We start from the raw sequence: 20,304 nt of genomic DNA on the forward strand, positions 1-20,304 counted from the left end.
CACTTCTCAGTCTGTACCCTTTAATGAGCACAAAGATTTTAAGATGAAATAACATTTATTATTTTTGAACTTCTCTTTTAGGAAGGACAGATTTTCTGGGGATGGCATAATGATGTTCACGTTTTTGATACAAACACACAAACTTGGTCTCAACCCGCAATTAGAGTGAGTGTTTTTAAGTCTTGCTGTCTGAGATAATTGTGTTTTTCCTGCATTTTGAATAGTTCATGAGCTCTAGAAATTGATGTCAGGACAAGCAATTTGAATATACATAATGTCACACTGGTTTGTAATGCTAAACAGGAGGACGCTTGACAGAACTGAAGTGTGTAAAACTCAAGGTTTGACACCATGACTTTTTCCCTCCAGGATATGATTAGATCGATGTTGGGTTTTTTTCTATCATGTTCAGAAACTAAAAGTATAGTAAGGTTCAGAGAGGTATTTGAAATATGTATAGATGAGATGCTACAGTATTTGATATCTAGAATGCAGAGCTTTGTATTCAGACTTTAAAATAAACGTTGGGAATACGAAATTACTGTCAGCTGTCCATTACTGGAAGGATAAGGCACTGGAATACTCCCCAAAACCATTTATTATGTATAGCAGACAGGTGCTGAGAATCAGTCAGAGCACGGAGGCATTTCAGTGGCCCTCACACAGCACACGTGGGTCCTGCAGAATGCATTCTGCTGGCTGTTGGGGTGTCTTGTAGTTCTTTCAGGGCTTTGGTTCTGGAAACATTCCTTAGCTGGAGCATAAACATTAAGCCATGCTGCATGTCCTAGCAAAGGCCTTCTGGGACATAGCAAAGGTCTTTGGGCAGCATGTGGTATAAATGTATGAATGGTTTTAGTGGTGCCAGCAGGTGTTAATGAACACTGTTGATCTATTTTGATATGAAGCTGTTTGGTTGATTGCAACCGTGTATAATTAATCTGCAACGTGGGTGAACTTTCACAGAAAACTGAGAGTTGGCCCTATGAGAATTTAAGGCTGGCCAGGGGATTTCTTCCTCTCTTTCCCCTCTCCTTTTTCATAAAGCTGATAGGTCTGTCACTGTGAATGATAGCAACAGTGGTCTTGAAATTTAGGCCTCACAGTCTTAAAAAAGGCCAAGAGAGAGGCAGCAAACCTATCTGTATTGTTAGATGAGGCCTTTAGTCTTTATTTGCGAAGTAAAAATGTTGGTTAAGATGAGGGGGTTATGTGTGCATTATTTGAGTGCTGGTTATATGCAGTTGCTATATTCTCTCAGGGCCTAGTATTGAAAAATGTTTTAAACAAATCCCTCATAGTCATGCAATCATGTTAGAATAAACAGACCAGATAGCCTCCAGCAAATACATTATTTTAATAGTCTTCCAAAGGAGTGGATGTACTCAGTTTCGCAGTAAAATACTGATATTAAATATAATAGTATAGAAATTCAGAAAATCCTGGTGAGTTTACAGAAAGACTCATTAGAGGCATATGGCAACAAGGTCTGTTGCCATAGGTTTTGTTTTATTTACCAGATGTTCTGAAATTCCTACAAAATTAAATGCAAAAAATGAAATTGTTGTTTAAAAATAAAAGCTATCTCCTTCCAACTTACCCAGGGAAGATTTTTTTTTTTAGCTATTAGGTGTTAAATAAACATTAAAAATCTGATCCCAGAGATCTCTGGTATCAGTTCCTGATAGTTTGCACCTAGGAAAAGTAAAGTTTCGTGGGATATATCAACAGTTACTGATGTGTTATTTTAATTTCATGCTTAGGAAGTAAAGATAGATGAATTGAATTTCACTTGAATAAATCATTGATAAATTAGACCAGGAGGGAATACATTAAACTTAGCAACTGAAGGAACTCATTGAAAGCTGTCCTTAGCAGCTATGTGTGTTTTCTAATGTCTGTGGAGTCTTGGATGTGCTTATAAATTATTTAAAACCAGAGGTGTGTCAGCATATTGATGCATGTTGGCCTTTGTTACTGACTTACATTAGTCCTTGGCTGACACTTTGACCATGTTCTGAAATAACATCTATTGATCCTTTCAGGGTGGAGATCCACCTCAGCCTCGAGCAGCCCACACGTGTGCTGTGCTGGGAAATAAAGGATACATCTTTGGAGGACGAGTACTGGTTAGTGTATAATTAAAACATTATTGGTGGTAATGTTGTTTTTGTGTTTTTTTTTTTATAGAGTTTTGTTTGCTTGTTTTGAAGTTTGTTTTTTTTTTTAAAGCAAATAATTTTTGCAGTAGAAACAAGTCCAAAGCGTTACTGGCCTGACCGGTATGTTTATGAGTGGTGAACCCAGAGTGCTCTTTCATTCCCCTGTGCCTTACAAAAAGGAGATTCTGTCTTTCTGTCTACAGTATTAATGCTAAAGTATGAATTGTACCAAAAAGGGAAAAACAGATTGACTGTATGATAAATGTAAATGCTTAGAAATCAACAAAAATGGCTGACCTGCATCTGTAGGAGATGCTTCTTCAGAAGTAGAGAGAAAACAAACTTGATAACAGATCAGATTTTAATAAACGGAGGAATGCTAGCATTCTGTGCTTGCTACAGCATTACAGGTTTATACATCACTTAATGAAATGATAGCAAGTAGTGAATACAACAAGGATTTTAGCTTGTGCTATTTTTCTCCCCTAAAGGAAGGGGAACTATGTAAGAACAGTCATTTCTTCCTCATTTTTACCTGCTGAGAAATTGAAGTTTATTATAGTGTGTTTGATATATTTTATGTTTACAATTGCAACGCATGCTTCTGAAAGGTAGGAAATACCAGATTTCAGCTGGCTTGATAACTTAAACTATTTTTTGCATAGTAGTGTCTGAAATTTGGTCATTTAGAAAAGCAGGATGTGATTACAATGTCTGGACACAAAGCTAATGTCTGTGTATGTTCCAGCTGGTCCAGGAAGCTGCAGCATGTTATCTGATAGCACAGGCTGCTGCAGCCAGCAGTCATCTCAGTCCCATTAAGCCTCTCCTCTGCTCTCTGATGCTCTCTGAACTCCAGTTCTGCAGTCTGTCTTTACCTTCAGCATGTTTTGTGTCCTTGTTAAAGAACATGTGAAGAGCATTGGAGAGATTGCTGTCAACAGCTCTTTTCTATGTATCCAATAGAGGCTCTTGACCACAAGAGTAAGGTTTGTATGTATTTTTTGATAGCTGATCTAAGACTGTACCATTTAGTACACGTCTTAAATCTACTGCCATTTAGGAATCATCAAGAGCATAGAGATGTGTATGATGTACTGTGCATATTTAAAGCAAAGCTAGGTTCTTGCTGTATTAACTCTTAAATTCCTTACTTTCCTAGCTCTTTTTCACTTGGGGGAAAACAAAGTCACAGGTATAATCCTATGGTTGGTTATCTGTACCTAACAAACTTGAAGCTACCACTGGAAAGTAGGGAGATACTAAAATCTCAACAAAACATTTAATTTTTCTAGCGTTGGTTAGAGGAAATTTTCTCCTTAAGCTTCTTCTCTGTTGAAGCATTAAATAAATGTAAGTATTTAAGCCTGAGGCAGCAATCCAATATTAATAATATATATCCCTTTCTTGTGTCTGAAAACAAAGATGGTAGTGAGTAGTCTTAACTAATGCAGGTTTCACCTAGCATCTGGAAAGTTCTTTGCCAGATTAGTTTTGTTATGGGGGGGAAAATGTACCAACTCTTTTTAGAACTGCTGCAAAAGCATAGGTAAGATAATATTTTTGTCTCCATATGAGCTGGAATTCATAAGAGATGTGAGAAACATTCTGTGAGGCTAGTAAAAAAAAAAAACCCTAATTTAAGTTACTGTGTACTCACTCATCCATATTTATAAAAAATTGTTACAATTTTAGCCTGTTTTTTACCTGTTACTGATTCATAGCCTTTAATTGTATTCAGCTAGAAGATGAGCCTTTATGCTTTTTTCTGATATGAAAAGTAACAGTAAAGGAGCTTTTGAAAGCACTCTGTTTCCATAGTTTTACTATATGAAAGAAAAGGAGTTAAGTTACTGTTGGTTGGAAATGGCCTATAGTGGACATACACCAGCTTCATCTTAGAAAGCTTTGATAACCTAAACCTTGAATTCTCAAGGTATTGTAATTTTTCCCCATTCAAGTTCACCTTATTTTTCAGGCTATAAGAGTCGTGCTGTGGTTTTTTTTCATTCTTCTCAGGGAAAGCCTACAGTTCTGTTACAAAATGGCTTACTCCTGCTTGCTCAGCTGGAAACCAGACACACAGATCAAGGCAGGTGGAAAATGGCCACAAAAATCAAATATGCAGTCAGTTATTCACTTTGAATTTCTTCCCACTGCTGAGGGAAAAGTTTTTATCTGAGTACCTTTTCAGGGCAATCAGAGAGGAAAGTAACCAAGGCTGATCATGTCGATTCTTAGCAGTCTGCATTATGTTGCCTTTGATACAGGCTCACAATCTTTGGATTGTTGCTAAAGCCCCACCTCTGTCTGGCAAAACTGCAAACAGTAGCTTCCAGAGCTGTAGGTTTGGTCAAACATGATTTACAAACATTTAAGGAAATAAGTGGCTAGTGGGAGAGACCAAAAAATAGCTGGTCTTAAGCAAATACTGTGTGTCAGAGTTAGCTGTAGTAGGCTGTGAGCACTGTAAATGCATCCTTGCTAACCACAGCTGAACTGAATCCTGCCTCTCGTTCAGCAAGTCTACAGACATGAGAGGGAGAGAAACTAAATGTGAAGAACAAAACCTGCAGCTCAGGACCTTCTGACCTACCATTCATTTCTGTGTACTTCTGCAGCCTTCAAAGCTTTGCTCCTTTGGCTTTCTCTTAGTCTCTCTGTAGTGCAGAGGTACTTTGCAGAACAGGATAGCGTTGCGTGCTGTGTCCAAGCTAGCCAGGATTGCTGCACTGTGCCTGTTGCAACTGAACTGCTCTGTGACTCCAGCTAAGACTTCCACACAGCCTCTGCTACTCACAAGTAAAGTTATTAGGAAACTGAAGCTCCCCTGTGATTCCTTCACTGAGCTGTTGTGTAATTAGACATGCCCTAAGAGGACATGCTCTCTGGCTTCTGTTCTGTCTGTTTCACTGCAGGATTCAGAAATACAAGAAAGCTCCAGTCTGAAGGGGTTTTCCTCTCCCTCAAGTAGCACCTGCTTTCTTAATAACCACTTGCTGAATTTCACTGAAGCCACTTGGGAAGGATATGAGAGACGAGTGAAATTTTGGAAAGCTGTATTTAATTTTGTGTGACAGTAGTAAGTGTAATTTCCACCTTAGAGATTCCTTATTATCAATTCACTTTCTACTCTAGGAATAAATGAAGGAAGCTTACAGAGTTTAGGAAACATTCAGTGAGGCATGAGGAGTTAATGTAAGACATGAAGCAGGGAAGGAAAGCTAAAGACATCAGTAAAGAACTACGTTTCCTGAGAAGAGTAACCTCCCCCCAGAGGGTGAAGTCTCGCTTTTGTCCATAAACTAAGGAGCAAATATGGGGTTGCTCTGCTCCTCCTTCTCCTTCTAGTTCACCATAATACAAATCTTCCCAGGGAAAAGGCTCTACAAGGAACCAGAAAGGGCCAGGAAGTGTCATGAGGCTTCTCCTATTCATCCTTCTGGGAGGAAAGGGCACCTTTTTCCAAAGTTGGAGCTAGAGCTGGTAAAAGAAGATGATGATCAAAATCAATTGTACCAGGAATCATTTGAAAACAGGCTCAGAAGTATTATGTGGACTCTGTTCCTCCAGGTAAGACCCTGAAAATCAGGAATGGGAGAAAGTGGGAAGGAAGGAAAGTTAGTGCAAAAGATGGTGCAAGTCTCATGTTTAAGCAGAAAGTTTTCATAGAAAGATTGATGAAGTAGTAATGCAGTCTTTTCAGCAGTTCTTTGCACATCTGATGCCTAATGTATGCATGCTTATATTTCTTTTTAACCTTTTTGTCACTGAAGATAAGAAGATACGTTGAACTGCAGTCTTTCTTTTACAAAGATTTGAGTGTAATAGCTGTTTGATTGTAAATCTGAGACTGGAGAGCTATGCTGAGTTGACTGTAACAGCAGTGATCAATAAATATGTCACCCTTAGTGCCTTTCATCACACTAGAAAGCTAGTCCTGAGACAAGGGAGATCTTGGTTAATGTTTACTGGGCTGCATATAAATGACTATGCCATAGATAAGTAAGTCTGAGTCCTTGTGGCTCAGAGGGAAATGCAGACCCTCTTATGATGCTTAGTGCTTCTGAGCCAGTGAAGAATCAATGTAGGATTATGAGCTAAGTGATTAAATATAGTAGCTGGGAGTTATAAATATAGGAGCAACTGCAGGAAAACTTGGCATACTTGCCTGTGTGATACCTGACTGTGAGCTTTATAGTTTCCCTAACAAGAGTTGAGTAGAAAGACATTTTAATTTATTAAAGCTGTGTTAAAGGACTGAATCTCAGACAGAAATGTCCAACTGATGCTGTGTTTTGAATTCAAAATGAAGTTGATGTAATTACTCATTTGCAATCTGTTGAAACATTAGCATGTAAAGTTGTTATACATTGATTTCCTAGGGACCGAGGAACTGAAAACTGCTCCATCTTCTGCCTTTTTAAAGAGAGGAAAGTCAGCTAAGAGGTCTTGAACAGCATCTTCATGAAAGCTTAATTTGCAATATAACAGCACCTTTCTTTCTTCCCTTCCTTTAATCCATGTCCTCTGTATTGAACTTTTATTCCAAGACGATTAAATATTTGCAATTCTGGAGGCCACAATGTTGTTTTTTTCCCACCCTATCCTCAAGTGTCTAACTGTGTACAAGTACAGCAGAAGAATCTCAGTAATTGCATTTTGCTTTCTACGTGTGTGATGTGTTCCTCGTTTCCTTCAGAGCCACCTGAAGGAGCAGGAAGCTGAATAGACTTGTCATGGAAGACAGATCATCTCACTAGCTGTTAGTTGGACCAGATTCTATTGTTATATTCACCTTCTTGTGGGGGTAAAGTTTCTCAGGCAACGCACAAAAGCACTTGCATTCTGTTTTTCTTAAGCCTGTTGGCTTATCTGAAGACAAAACACTAGTTAACATCATCTTCCCCTGGACAGAAACAGGCTAGCACATAAGAGATCAGAGGAGGCCACAGCTATCTTGAAAACCTTGCTGTTCCCTGAAAAATGCTGAGAGACCTTCCATAGCTTTGATGGACTGCTCTGGAAGTCTCTCAAACTCACTAACTGGCTGAGTTCTCAGCGATAAAACTACTCCTATTCTGACTTAAATGACAAGTCTAGTTTCTGCCTCAAAGGATCTACAAGCTGGAGAAAGGCTTATTCTAATAGATCTATGGACTGCCTTAGGAGAAAGAAATTGTAAGGTAAGGCAAGCTATATTTCCCTACTTCTCAGATACTGTTTAGTGCTACCTAGGGGAATCACACATGTCAGTCAGGTGTATTGCAAGGCACTGAAAATACTGCTACAATCTCAAGCAAAGAAATGTTCTTACATTCTCTTCCCAGTCTCCCTCCTTTTATGTTTTCACGGCAATTACTTCATTCCAAAACACAGGCATATATGCAAGCACATTGATTTCCCATTCTTCTTACTGATACATTTTATTATTTCCATGGCAAATGCTAAAGGATCATTGTTATTGTTGACAGTAGTAACTTTGTGAAAGGGCTTGCCATCCAGAAAAGAAAAACAAACACAGATGTTTTTAACTTCCTGTGGGATGTCATGCACTGAGTACATTACAAGAAATAAGTGAGCAGGCAGCCAGGAGGATGTACAGTTGCAATCAATGCAAATAAAAATTGAGAAACTGTGGATGGAGTTTTTTACCTTCTGCAATTGCCTACTGCAGGTTCAATGGATCAAAATTAAATACATTTCCAGGAATCGAGTATCACATAGCTCTTCATTATTAAATGATTGTTTAAGAATAAAAGTGACTCCATAGTGCCACTGCTTTATTACTGGGTGTACTCCTGACACTTTACTTTCAGAGAGTTGCCTGGTGGGGTTTTATTTTTTGGTTGTTATTGTTTGCTTGTTTGTTTTTTAGAAGAAATGCTTTTCATCTGCCTCACAGTCAGAGTTGTTTTAAGGCACGCAGGTACAAGTTTCTTGAAAATGTCTTATGTAAATTTTCTGTCCTAGGATGGTATCACTGAAATACTTTGCTCATTGTTTACTTAATACAACTTAACTGGAACATTTTCTTTCTTTCTTTTTTAATTTATTTTAGCAAACGAGGATGAATGATTTGCACTGCCTGAATTTAGACACTTGGACCTGGTCTGGAAGGTAAGTTTTTCTCTCTACCATTTAAAGTTGAATGCACAAATTGAAACACACAGTTAAATAGTTCCAGTGTTGATTTTGTAGTTTTTCCAAGAAGAGAATGGGAGTTTGGGGACAATTACAACAGCTGTTACATAGTGATTTCAATTTAATTTAATTTGATAGGGGTTACTACACTTTTTCTGTTCTGCACCAAATCATTGTTAATGCTATTTCAAGCACAGCACGCAGTGATTTAACATCCTAATTTCCATGAAGGGTTCGTTTATCCATATGGAATTTTAGTTTGATGTCCTTCTGAATAGTGTTCATTCCTATACATTTTCCTATATATTTTGCTCTCTGCAGTCCAGACTGAAGAAAGGTGATTTTTTTTTTTCCATTTCAAGCATCTAAAACTTTTTTTTTAAGTAAAATAACTGACCTATATATTTCAGTTTTAAACTATGTGAAGTATTAGGATACATTTTTAAATGCTATACTATACTTTCTATACTACATGTGTAGAGTCAGTGAATATATTGTTAGTAGCTTATAGGCAAACCAGGAGACCAACAGGTGATAACCACTCTTCTGTTCCTACCTGCAAGGTAACCTAATGGTAATCCCAAAAAAGACCATAAACTGCAACTTTACAATTTTATGCACATACTGATGCTGCTTCAGAGCTTTATGTGCTTCATGCACCTATGATGGACATCTTTATGGCTTGCTGATCCAGTCAAGCATGTTCCTCTGCCCTCTGAAACAAGAGCTAAACCAGGGTGTGGACAGTCCTCCATCAATTCCTTCTTACTGCTGGTGGACAGCAGGACAAGGAAGTTTCACAGTGACCTTTCAAAAAAGCACCTCTTTAGAGACTTCAGCACTTAAGATTAACTGAAGGTTTAATTGACCATTTTCTTTGTTGGTTGTTTTAAAACAAAGAATATTTTGCTTAGATGACACCACTATTATTCTTAAAGTGTGAACTTCCCCTCCAGGTGGATTGATTATTCCAGTTACTGGATGTAATTGCTTCCTTTTTTTGATTGTTGCATAAGCAGTTAGTGTTTGACTTTCTTTATTATTGCTTTAAAAAAGGAGAGCTGTGACATTTGAGTGACAAATCAGTAAGAGGAACATCAAGCCCTGAAGGAAGGGCGTCATAGTTGTAGTTCTAAGACAAAGCTGGCCATTCTGAAGTTCCTATCCATTTTATTGGCATGTGAAAGCTAATTTCCAGGTTTTCAAGATTGTTCTATTCTTGGCCTCAGTACAACAGAATGATTTTACATGCAAGCACACATATTTTCAGACTGAGGATGGTCATACTAGAGGTAACCATTCCTTTAAACTTGTGTTCCAATACCCATTTGTGTCTATATTGTGATCCAAAAGTAGCTCAGAGGACTGACCTGTGATATAGTATAGTCTGATAATTCAGGACACGGCTGCAAAAAAGCTTTGCAAGGTGTCTGCACCATACATATTTGTTCATACCTAGAAGGGTAGCTAATCAAAAGCTGTTCTTACAGGCAGCCTCTGCTCTTCTGTTGGTGTCTGATCTTACAGGAGCCTGAAAAATATAATTCAGACCATAGCAAATGGAAGAATTCAGATTAGCCACAATCATCTGCAAATCAGGGAAAAAAAGGACACTTGCCTAATGCAGGACAATGTTCTCTTCAAATAATTATAGCTACGAATATATTATCTATTATGGCATGATCTCATATCACCACTCTACCTGTCAGCGTGCACAATAGCTCTAAAATAGATTTAATCTCCTAATTATAAGAGGAGCAAAAATTCAGCACGTCTTTCAGGAACTATCAAAATAGTATTCACGTTTTAACTCTGTTCCACAGGCTGTCTTTGCTCAAATTACTTGAAAAATGATTTCTGGGTAAATACATCCATTCATAGAGTCACTGACAGTAGCTATATTAGAAATTGGGCGTTTGTAGGGAACGTCTCCAGTCTAAAGAACATGGTCCCAGAAGTTCCACCGTTCTGCACAGTGTAGAATGAGATAGAGTAGATAAACAGAGTGGCATTTTTTTTCTTTTCTGTTTTTTAACCAATGAAGCTACATATTAAGAGTGAGAAATAAACCAAATCACCCCATATCCTTTGAGCACCAGCAGTTATGAATAGTTCTAATCAGGCAATCTGTTTCCAGCTAAAAACTGTCTCAGAAGCTGAGTGGGGAAATTCCTTCAGACTTTCCTTGCCATCAGTGTGAATATTTTCTGCTCTAGGTGTTTCTTGCAACTACCCTTTCTTATGCTATCACTTCATATTCCTCTGCTCTAATGACAAATGAAAAACAGAGCAAGCTGCAACCTTTCTGGTCTTGATAAGAGAGTTACCTCAGACATTCTGCAGCTGAAGAGAGATTGCTTTTTGACTGCCCACATAAATTATCGCCAAATGAGGGTCAAGCATTTAATACAGGCTAAAAAGTTTGGCTGTCTGAATGATGCAGATGTTTGGATTTCTACTGTGAAGTACACATCTCCCACTGAGGTGTTGGTTTGAACAGTCCAACATCCACGTTCACTTGTTCAGTATTTTCTCTGAGAAATTCCAAACATAATGGTGATTTTAATGACAGGCCAGAAGGCTTTCGATAACTGATAACTGTCATGACTCATCATACACTTCTTTTACCAGCCTGCTTTACCAACCAGTCGTACCAGGTTTTCTTTCTTATTTAACTCTGTACAGGTTTCTTAAGGAATTGCATCATATTAATTTACTAATCCAGGAATATATTCCAGTATGGGATTGCAGTAATAGTAGTCTTCTTTTACCACAGTATTCGTTGTTAAGCTGCTTTGAAAATACTCTTGCATTACTCAGATAAAGCTCTGACTTGCCACTGTTACCAGCCAGCACAAGTAAGGCTCAGAGCTGAGGACTGACCTTTCCTGTAGTTAACTGTCTGTATACAGAAAAGATTAAGGAAATGCCACCATGTTGCCACCACCTCTTGGCTCTGTCCTCAAACCTCCTGAAATTCCTTCCCAAATCTTAACTGCCATGCAGAAGAAAAAAATGCTAAATATGAGTAACTGGGAGGGTCTTTTTACAGACTGTTGTTGAAATAAAAGCCTTTAAATGAATGTCTTTACAGTTGGAAATAGTGATTTTCAGAGGTAAAACATTTCTTCTTAAAGAGCAATGTAGTTTATACTGTCTCTTACCACTGGCACTCTTACCAGGATGCCACTTCAATACTATTCTCAATATGTCCAATGTTGAAACCCTCAGGTAGAGGTGGAGCAGGGAAAGATGTCTACTGCTACTCAGAACTTACTTCATCTCTGAGCTCCACCAACCTGCTACTCAAAATGTCCAATAGTGTGATATTTCTATTACCATGATATTTCTATTACCATGATTTTTTTTTATTTTTATTTTTTTTTGTATCAGTAGCATGGAAGATTCAAACGTTACCATTCATCAGTATCTGGTACTTACTTTTCTAAACATCAAAGCTTGTTGTATCTCAGCGGAGTCTGCCTCTTTTGTAGATCTGAGAAGTATCTCATAGGAGAGTTATGTGAAGCAGGCACTTAAATAAACATTGTCAACTTGGCTCCAACTTCAGTGCCAAATTTAGTAGGACAGTTTTGCAATCACTGTTTAATTAGCTGTGATTCTTCAGTCTTTGCTTCCAGATGGAGAGCTGCTCAACACTCAGCAGTAGTGAGATTCTTCTAACTGCAGATGCCTGCATTACTCACCCTAGACTTCCTCTGTGCTCAGTTAGAGAAACAGGCGCTGCTTTGGCATGAGATAACTGCTGCCAAGGTAGACATCTGAAAAATGTCCCAAGTTCTGCTCTTTAAGAAACTGTTTCTCTTCATTGATTGTAAAGGAAATACAGATTATTGTCTCTTTTTGGTGTATTCACAATAGAGATAGAGCACACATCTGGGTAAATTACATTAACCCCTCTTCAGCAAAGTAGGAAAAAAGAGAGGTAACCGGTTCTTGGAAATATAATCTGTGTGGGCTGTTGCAAAGTCCCCTCTTTTGCTCTATGGACAGTTCAGCAAGAGTCTGTCCCTGTCACAGAGCTGACTGGTGTTTGTAGCTGTTCTTTTCATTATCTTTCCAAAATCAGGACATAGAGAGTATGTGGTAGCCTAGATGGAGTGTGTCTAAGTTCAGGTACATTTACAATAGAAGTTCCCTTTTGCTAGATCAAGATACTATGTGGTCTGATGCCCTCTGGAGGTCCGTATCTTTCTCTGCTGACTTTTGGAATCCACCTGATGCAACTACACACCAAAGTGCCTAGACTAAGATGATGTGAATTCAGGCCACCCACTACAGGAAATCCCAAATGTTCAGCTTCTTTATCCAGATTGTCATCTCAAGCATATGTAACTGCAGCTAAAATGAAATACCTAGATAAGATCTGGAAGAACATTATTTTAGTAACGTGACCAGAATTTTAGAATAATAAACTGCCTTTAAGTTTTATCCTTAAAAATTTTACTTTTTAGTCATTTTTTTTCCTCAAAGTTTGAGCAGCCCACCATTATGTGAAAAGGCACGGTGATGGGAGAGATACAGTACCCTTTGGCTAAGACATAAAGCCACAATCCTTCCAGCATTTAAAATTATCTTCTTAGGAATTGAAAGAGAATAATTCCATAGGATCCAGTTTTAAATTCCTGCGTGTGCTGTGCGGGTTATTTGAATATACTGTTCTTCCTTTGCTGTCCTGAGTGCTTTCAGTTGTTTGTTAATTAGTGTTAATGTGAAGAAAACAAACAAAATAGCAATCTCTGCTTTTCTCCTCTCCTCTGATATTTATGTAACTGTTGAGAGGATGGTCACCACAAGAAAGTATTTGCTTTGCTTTAGATTTGAACACTGCTCTTCTTAAGGGTAAATTCAGATTGCCGAATTGCAAATTTTTCACTGGGAAAATATCCAAGCTTGCCCTAAGACAGACTGAATTAACAATTAAATTTCTCATCAGGTTCATTTTCAGCATTCTTTGAAAAATTGCTTTTTGTTTATTTGTTTCATCAAGAATTAGTATCAGCGGAGAGAAACCAAAGGATCGATCATGGCACACCCTTACTCCGATAGGAGATGACAGACTCTTTCTTTTTGGTGGACTGAGTTCTGATAATGTTCCTTTAAGTAAGTAAGTCAAAGATTATAATTTGATTGTATACTTCAGTACTAACTAAATATACTGTGATATTTGTTGTCTTTCTCAAACTAGAGTTGAGTCTTTTTACAGAGTTCTTATGGCAGTTAAGTATTTCTCTTGCCGTGTTGCTTTTTAAAGAAACGTAGGTGCATGTTGTGCAGCACAGTGGTAAGATATGATGATAAATCTTTCACTGAGCTGTCCGTGATCTAAAAAACCAAATGTTTCACACGTTCAGGTGTGAGCAGGGGGTAACTTTTGATCTGAACATGAATTGCAGTAAGAAGATGCGTTACATCAATGTGTTATTTGTACATTTTTGAATGAATCACAGCTACAAAACACGAAATAGGAAGTAAGGTGGTCTCCATATTCTGTGTTCCCTTTCTAGAAAGAGCAGCTTTTGTAGAAAAGGCAATCTTCTCATGACAGGATATGAAAATAGCTTTGAGTGTCACAGATATATTCCATTGGGAGGGGATGCTTTCCAAAAGGATGTTGACCTGCTTTCATAGGAACGTCAGCCTGCTTTTTCAATATATCAAAAAGAAAAGAAAAAAAACAGTTTAATTTCAGATTTCAATGCAGCATGCTTTTGGTAAGTGAATGGCTAGGTTAAATTACAGAGATTGAAACGGTGCTAGTTAATGTAGTAATGATGTTTTTGTTATCTTGATGTACCATCCTTGTGGAACACAGAGCTTTTTGTATAAGTGAAAGGGAAGGTAATAAACTACTGATGTATCTTCTTATTTACAGGTGATGGCTGGATTCACAGCATTACAACAAATGGATGGAAACAGCTTACTCATCTGCCTAAGAGTAGGCCTAGGTACACAATAACATTTGCTGAAATCTAGACATTTCAAGTTAAGGAATTCTGAATTACTCAATAGTGTTTTTAAACTACATTATATAAGAATATTTTACAAATATTTTACAAAAATGAATGCAGTGTGATTGAAAGCTTGCACTACTTCTTTATGCTCCTTCATACCAGACTTTGTGGTTGTTACAGTTGAATTATGATGCTTATTTGCATTAAAATATTTTAATGCAAATTAACCTTTTTATACAAGGAAATCTATATTGTTTAACTTTTGAGGAATTTTATAACCAAGGAGAATTACACACGTTAGTTAATGATGACACATTTTGAGAAACATGGGGAAGACAACAGTTAAAATGCTGACGGACCTTTTGGGGTCCAAAAGAATTAGAAACAGCTCTTGTTTGTTTTGGTTTGTTTTGTTTTTTTCTCTGAGCAGAAGCAAATAATTGTGATCACAGCTGTGCAAAGCTGACTTTAGTACTAAACAACAACTACTGGATTTAAGCAGCACAATCGAGGCTTGTTTTTTTAGTTTTGAGAACTTAACTGACAATCAAAAAAAAAAAACTACCTCTAGGATGTACGTGGCTATACTGTCCCAGATTCTGTCCCCCTTTCCTCTCAAGTTTATGACTACAGGAAAAGATCACTTCTGGCTACTTTATACTGTTCTAAGTTTCTTTGAAATATAACAGACCAAGTTTTCTGTTTTCTTATATTTAAAACTATTTCAAGCCTAAATAAATTCATACCTTAGCTTCCTGTAATATTTTCTTTTTACAGTCAGTGAACTGGTATGTGAAAACTGATGACTGCTTTAAATAACTAAGCACATCATTAGCTGTCAAGGCTAATTAGTCTTCCTGCTCGATTCTTTACACGGATGGGCTTCTAAAAGTTAACTGCTGAAGTGCACTGCCTCCCCTTGTGTAATTCAGTTTTAGTTTTTGCTGCATCATAGAAAGGAACTGGGAAGGAGCAGGATGTGCTCTTTCTACAAGCAGCAGGCTGGGGACGTGCAGCTCAGCCTTTACTCTGCAGTTAAGTTGTAATAACATTGGTTCCAAACATGGTGCTGGCACTCGACTCTTGAGCCCCATGGGGCTTACAGGCAGCTCAATAGCAGATCCCTTACTGGGCTGCAAAGCTTCCCTGTCACTTGACTGTGCTGACAGAGAGGCTGCTGAGCAATCCACCTGCCTTGCTGCTGTGGAAGTACCAAAAAGGGCAACTGAGACTGCTACTGCTTGCTTTGCTGTGCATGCAGCCCTGAGAGAATGGAGCCATGGGGTTCCCACCTCGTGACAGTCTGAAAGTTCCCTCCAGTTCAAATGTGTCTTGCTATTCTCTGCTGCCTTCAGATTTTGGTATAGAGTTTTGGTAGGCTGAGAACAGTTGCCCTTCACTGAATCTAAATCTTTAAGGAAGTAAATGACAATCCAGCAGCAATTTTTTAAAGGAAGATACTGCAGTAACATTTTTCAAGAAGTCTTGGAAACAGATAAAAGAAGCCACACCAAAAACCTGTCCGTATATTGAATTGGTCTGAATGAGTTGCTCACATGCCTTTAACAGTAGGACTTAAAATGTTCTGGCATTAATACTTAAATGTGTACTTAGGTTATATATTTCTCTCATAATACACTGTACTGCATGTGTCAGTATGTTTTCCTGGTGCTTCTGCAAAATTGTTTCTCATTAAATTTTTTAAAGAACAGTTCCTTTAGTTTCATTCAACCTCTTTTTTCCAGTAAATTGTCTCCTGATTCTGTATTGGTAGAAAAGAATATATTTTTTTCTGTCCATAAATTGTGCTTTAGAAAATGTTTTGCATGCCAAGTTAATTAACAAATTGTATGTTTAATTTACAAATTCCTAGTGTTTGCATTACCATGTAATTCTGTTACTTTAGATAGAAGAGCTATGTAAAAGGTTACATGAATTCAGCTTCTGTGTAACTTAAATAACATGCTTTATTAGAATGTTTAGGTGCTAAGTTAGAGCAGCTGTGAGAGGACATAAACTCTGTCAGTCTGTAGAAAAATGCATCAGGTTGCAAGATAGGATGGCAACAAGGTGAAGGCAGGAAAGGCTTCCAAGTGTTCTTCGGTGATGAAGTCCAGGCCAGAGTTTCCCTAAGGCAGATAAGGCAGAGACAGATCTATCCACAGGTATGAGGAAGAGAAAAGGTGGGACACAGTTTAGCCTGAGGAGAACAGTGAATAATTATTGAAATGAATGGAGTAAGAAAGTGCGAATGTTTCCTTCTGCACAAAAGTTCTAGCTGTGTGTGTTATTTTGGTTAAGTAAATGTAAGGGGCCAGAGCTCTGTGCTGATAATCATCCTGCGACAGTTACTTCAGTGGTGATACACCAGTAGAAAAGTAATACGTTTTTGTCTGCTAGCAATAAAAAGTAAATCTGGCAAGGTGTAGCTACTGAAGTAGCAGAATCATTGTTAAGGCAAGTTTATGTAAGTCAACTTTTTTGTTTTGTTTTTGCTGTTGTTTTTTTATACTATCTGCTTTTACACGTACAATACAAATTATTTGTGGACATGGTGTAAGTAATTGATGCACAGAAAATGACCCCCATGAGACTTGGGGTAAGCATAAAAGTGATATGAGATAATCTGTGCTACGAAGCTCTCATCCTAGTGCTCAGGGATAAGAGTCAGTACTAAAAACCCCACGATTTTAAAACAAATACAATTAAACTCATGGATTAAAGAAACAGGATAAAGGCTGTTTTGATAAAAGCTTGCTTTCTAAAATTTTTCCACTGACTTTTTGTTATACCACTGATACATAAGACAAAGTGTATGTAACTGCAGTACAGCTGAGTCAAGTAGTGACAAAAATATACTGGTCTGCATGAAATGTAGTCATTCACCAAAATTCTCATGAAAAGGATAGTCACATTGCTCTCTCCTTTTATACTGTTAAGTAATTGAATAATAATGTAATATTCTAAGGGATTGGTTTAGTTTTGAAAGCCTTTTAAATAATGTCTTTGTCTTGGTTTTCCAAAAGGTGGGGATTATGTTACAGTACTCTACATGTACATCTGCCTCTCTTGCCCATATATATTTGGAATCAATTGACCCATTTGAGTAATATTTGACAAAGCAGAAACCTCAGAGGTGCTTCCCAGAGTATTGCTCTGTGCAAATAAATGGTCAAACAGAAAAGAATGACTCATAATGGGCTTCACTCCCGTGGAGCTGAGGGCTCACTAGAAAAGAAAGTCTTCCTTAAGACACAAATAATGAAGCAGCAGCTTTATTGTTTCTCCCCCTCATAGTGCAAGTTGTAAAATTAATTATTTCAAATTTTGCAATTCTTCTTGGTAAGTGGTGGGAGAAGAATGAGACTTCAAGGCTCTCAGTGCACAAGAAGTGCAATCACAGGACTGAGCAAAGGTGACCTTTCCATTTTAATTCAAAGGAACATAGATCCTCCTAATGGAAGAGTTGTGAAAAGAAACTTGAATATGAGGAATGTAGGAAAGTTTGTGAGGTAGTTAATATGTAGCTGTATTGCATAAAAATATTTAACTTTTAGAATTGTTTTACTGATAACACACATCTGCTTGTTGTTATTTGGTCACTAAACCTATTCACAATGTTATTTCTAGACTGTGGCATACAGCCTGCCTTGGAAAAGAAGGAGAGGTGATGGTGTTTGGTGGAAGCAAAGATGACTTGCACTTCATGGATACGGTCAGTAAACTGAACAACAAAATCCCAGCACTATAGTTAATATAATTGAAATAAAATGAAGTTAATACAGTTGCTGATACAACTGTACAAAATCATAGAATCATAGAATTGCTCAGGTTGGAAAAGACCTTAAAGATGGAGTCCAACCACAACCTAACAGTACTATCCTAACTGACAACCCTCTGCTAAATCATGGCCCGAACAGTCTTTAAACACATGGAGACTTAACCACCTCCCTTCCAGTGCTTAACAACCCTTTCAGTAAAGAAGTTTTTCCTGATATAAGGATATGAGAGGATGTGACCTTAGGTGTTCCTGGAAGGTAATTTAGAAAGGGTTTTTCTTGCTCACAAAGAAGTTTACTATTCAGATTCTTTCTAAGTCATTATTTAAATATCTGCAATTTAAAACTTTGGATGTAGTAATAGGTGTTATATTGATGTACAAAATAGCAGTATTTCTGAGAAAAGCTGTTTGTCATTTACATGCTTGTTTTCTTTCTTTCAATCAGGGTCACTGCAGTGACTTGTTGATATTTCAGACGCAACCTTACTCACTTCTCAGGTGAGCTGAGGCTGTTTACATCGCTCTGGTGCTGTTTGTACACAAAGGTTTTAATGTAATCCTGTGTAGGCAGGTAAACTACAAAATGACTCTCTCAGCAAACCTTTGAAACATGCAGTGTATGATAATCCATAGCAGTTTAAACACCAGTGGTGTCTAATCCTCTATCTCCTGCATGTGTGTGCACAACACATGTACTGAACATTGCAAGAAGCTTTTACTCAATGCCACTTTGGGTTACAGACAACTTACTAAATCACAGAATGGCCTGTGTTGCAAAGGAGCACAGTGCTGATCCAGTTCCAACCCCCTGCTATGTGCAGGTCGCCAACCAGCAGCCCAGGCTGCTCAGAGCCACATCCAGCCTGGCCTTGAATGCCTGCAGGGATGGGGCATCCACAGCCTCCTGGGCAACCTGTTCCACTGCCTCACCACCCTCTGGCTGAAAAACTTCCTCCTCATATCCAACCCAAACCTCCCCTATCTCACTTTAAAACCATTCCCCCTTGTCCTATCATCATCCACCCTCACAAACAGCCGTTCCCCCTCCTGTTTATCCGCTCCCTTCAAGCACTGAAGGCCACAATGAGGTCTCCCCAGAGCCTTCTCTTCTCCAAGCTAAACAAGCCCAGTTTCCTCAACCTTCCCTCACAGGAGAGGTGCTCCAGCCCTCTGATCATCTTGGTGGCCCTTTTCCCCTTTTCTGGACTTGTTCCAAGAGCTCCACATCTTTCTTGTTCTGGGAACTCTGAGGATATATATATATATTTTTTAATGTTCCTTTTTTTTTTTTTTTTTTTCCCCTACCTCTTCTTCAGGTTGTGCCTTGACTGCATTGGTAAAAATGCAGCCCTACTGAACAATCAAATCCCTTGTTTGCCATCCAAACTTCTGCAGCAGGTGCTGAAAAAAATAACCTTCTGGGCTGCAGTGAACCACCGGCAAGAGAAGAAAGCAGAGACGGAGCGGCAGTGCCAGCTGAACAGCACATGAGCAGTGGGCACACAGCTGCTGAACACTTTGGTTTCTTCACAGCGTACGGCAAAATCTTTTGTTAGTGAACTTTCCTAATGCTACAGAACAACAGTATGTTCAGCTGAGTTTCTAAGTGAAGTTTGAGAACGAGGAAATCCTTTTCATGGAAAACGTTTTGTTTTCTGCGCCGTAGGAAATTGAGAAAATTTAATTTGTATGTATTGTTAACTTCTACTGTTGTGGTCTTAATGAGACAGCCCATACAACTTGTTCCTTTGGAAGGTGACGTGCCATCAAATGCATTCAGTTGACCAAAACGTGGCTTAAGCAGCAAACCTTACCGCAGCCTTATGGCACCAGCCTTCTGAAAAGCGAGTGGAGCACTGCCCTTGGGAGAGTCACACCTGGCATAACACCACCGAATCCCACCGTTAGATCAACCAAACTGGTGTCTGGCACCTGGCTGAAGGGCAGAGCTGAACGCTGCACCCAGGGATGGAAGCACAGCCTGAAGGGAGCCGCACCGAGAGGGGAGGGAGCGTTACAGCACCTGTCAGCACCGAGTGCTTTGGGAAATAGGTTGTACGTTGTATTTGGAACGTGTAAAGTTTCTATTTAATTGTTGTTGAAAAAACGTTTATTTATTGGTTAAAGAAGAGCAGATGTAGTACTCGCTATTTTTCTGTTTCAGATACTTAGTTAACAGGAGCGCAGTCATTAAAGTTTTATAGAGAGTTGGAGAGAGCGACCCGTTTGGACTGCTTTGTGA

General features: G+C 38.4%; 1 protein-coding gene across 3 annotated transcripts in view; it reads left to right on the forward strand.

Annotated features, from left to right (window-relative positions):
• KLHDC1 (kelch domain containing 1) overlaps positions 1 to 20,275 on the forward strand; it is a 28,953-nt gene extending 8,678 nt beyond the window's left edge. The window contains exons 6-15 of one of the 3 annotated variants that reach the window (XM_085225910.1): positions 82 to 165; positions 2,046 to 2,129; positions 4,182 to 4,254; positions 5,539 to 5,735; positions 8,224 to 8,282; positions 13,318 to 13,430; positions 14,203 to 14,275; positions 17,912 to 17,996; positions 18,508 to 18,560; positions 19,379 to 20,275. In XM_085225910.1, coding sequence (XP_085082036.1) covers positions 82 to 165; positions 2,046 to 2,129; positions 4,182 to 4,254; positions 5,539 to 5,735; positions 8,224 to 8,282; positions 13,318 to 13,430; positions 14,203 to 14,275; positions 17,912 to 17,996; positions 18,508 to 18,560; positions 19,379 to 19,553 — 996 coding nt within the window. In that variant the 3' untranslated portion in view covers positions 19,554 to 20,275. Of the gene's footprint in view, positions 1 to 81; positions 166 to 2,045; positions 2,130 to 4,181; positions 4,255 to 5,513; positions 5,736 to 8,223; positions 8,283 to 13,317; positions 13,431 to 14,202; positions 14,276 to 17,911; positions 17,997 to 18,507; positions 18,561 to 19,378 lie in introns of all 3 variants that reach the window. The other 2 variants (XM_085225909.1, XM_010712142.4) reach the window with 2 other exon arrangements.
• Positions 20,276 to 20,304: the final 29 nt, after the last annotated feature.

Source organism: Meleagris gallopavo, chromosome 5, assembly GCF_905368555.1.
Source record: "Meleagris gallopavo chromosome 5, MGAL_WU_HG_1.1, whole genome shotgun sequence".
Classification (NCBI taxonomy): Eukaryota; Metazoa; Chordata; class Aves; order Galliformes; family Phasianidae; genus Meleagris; species Meleagris gallopavo.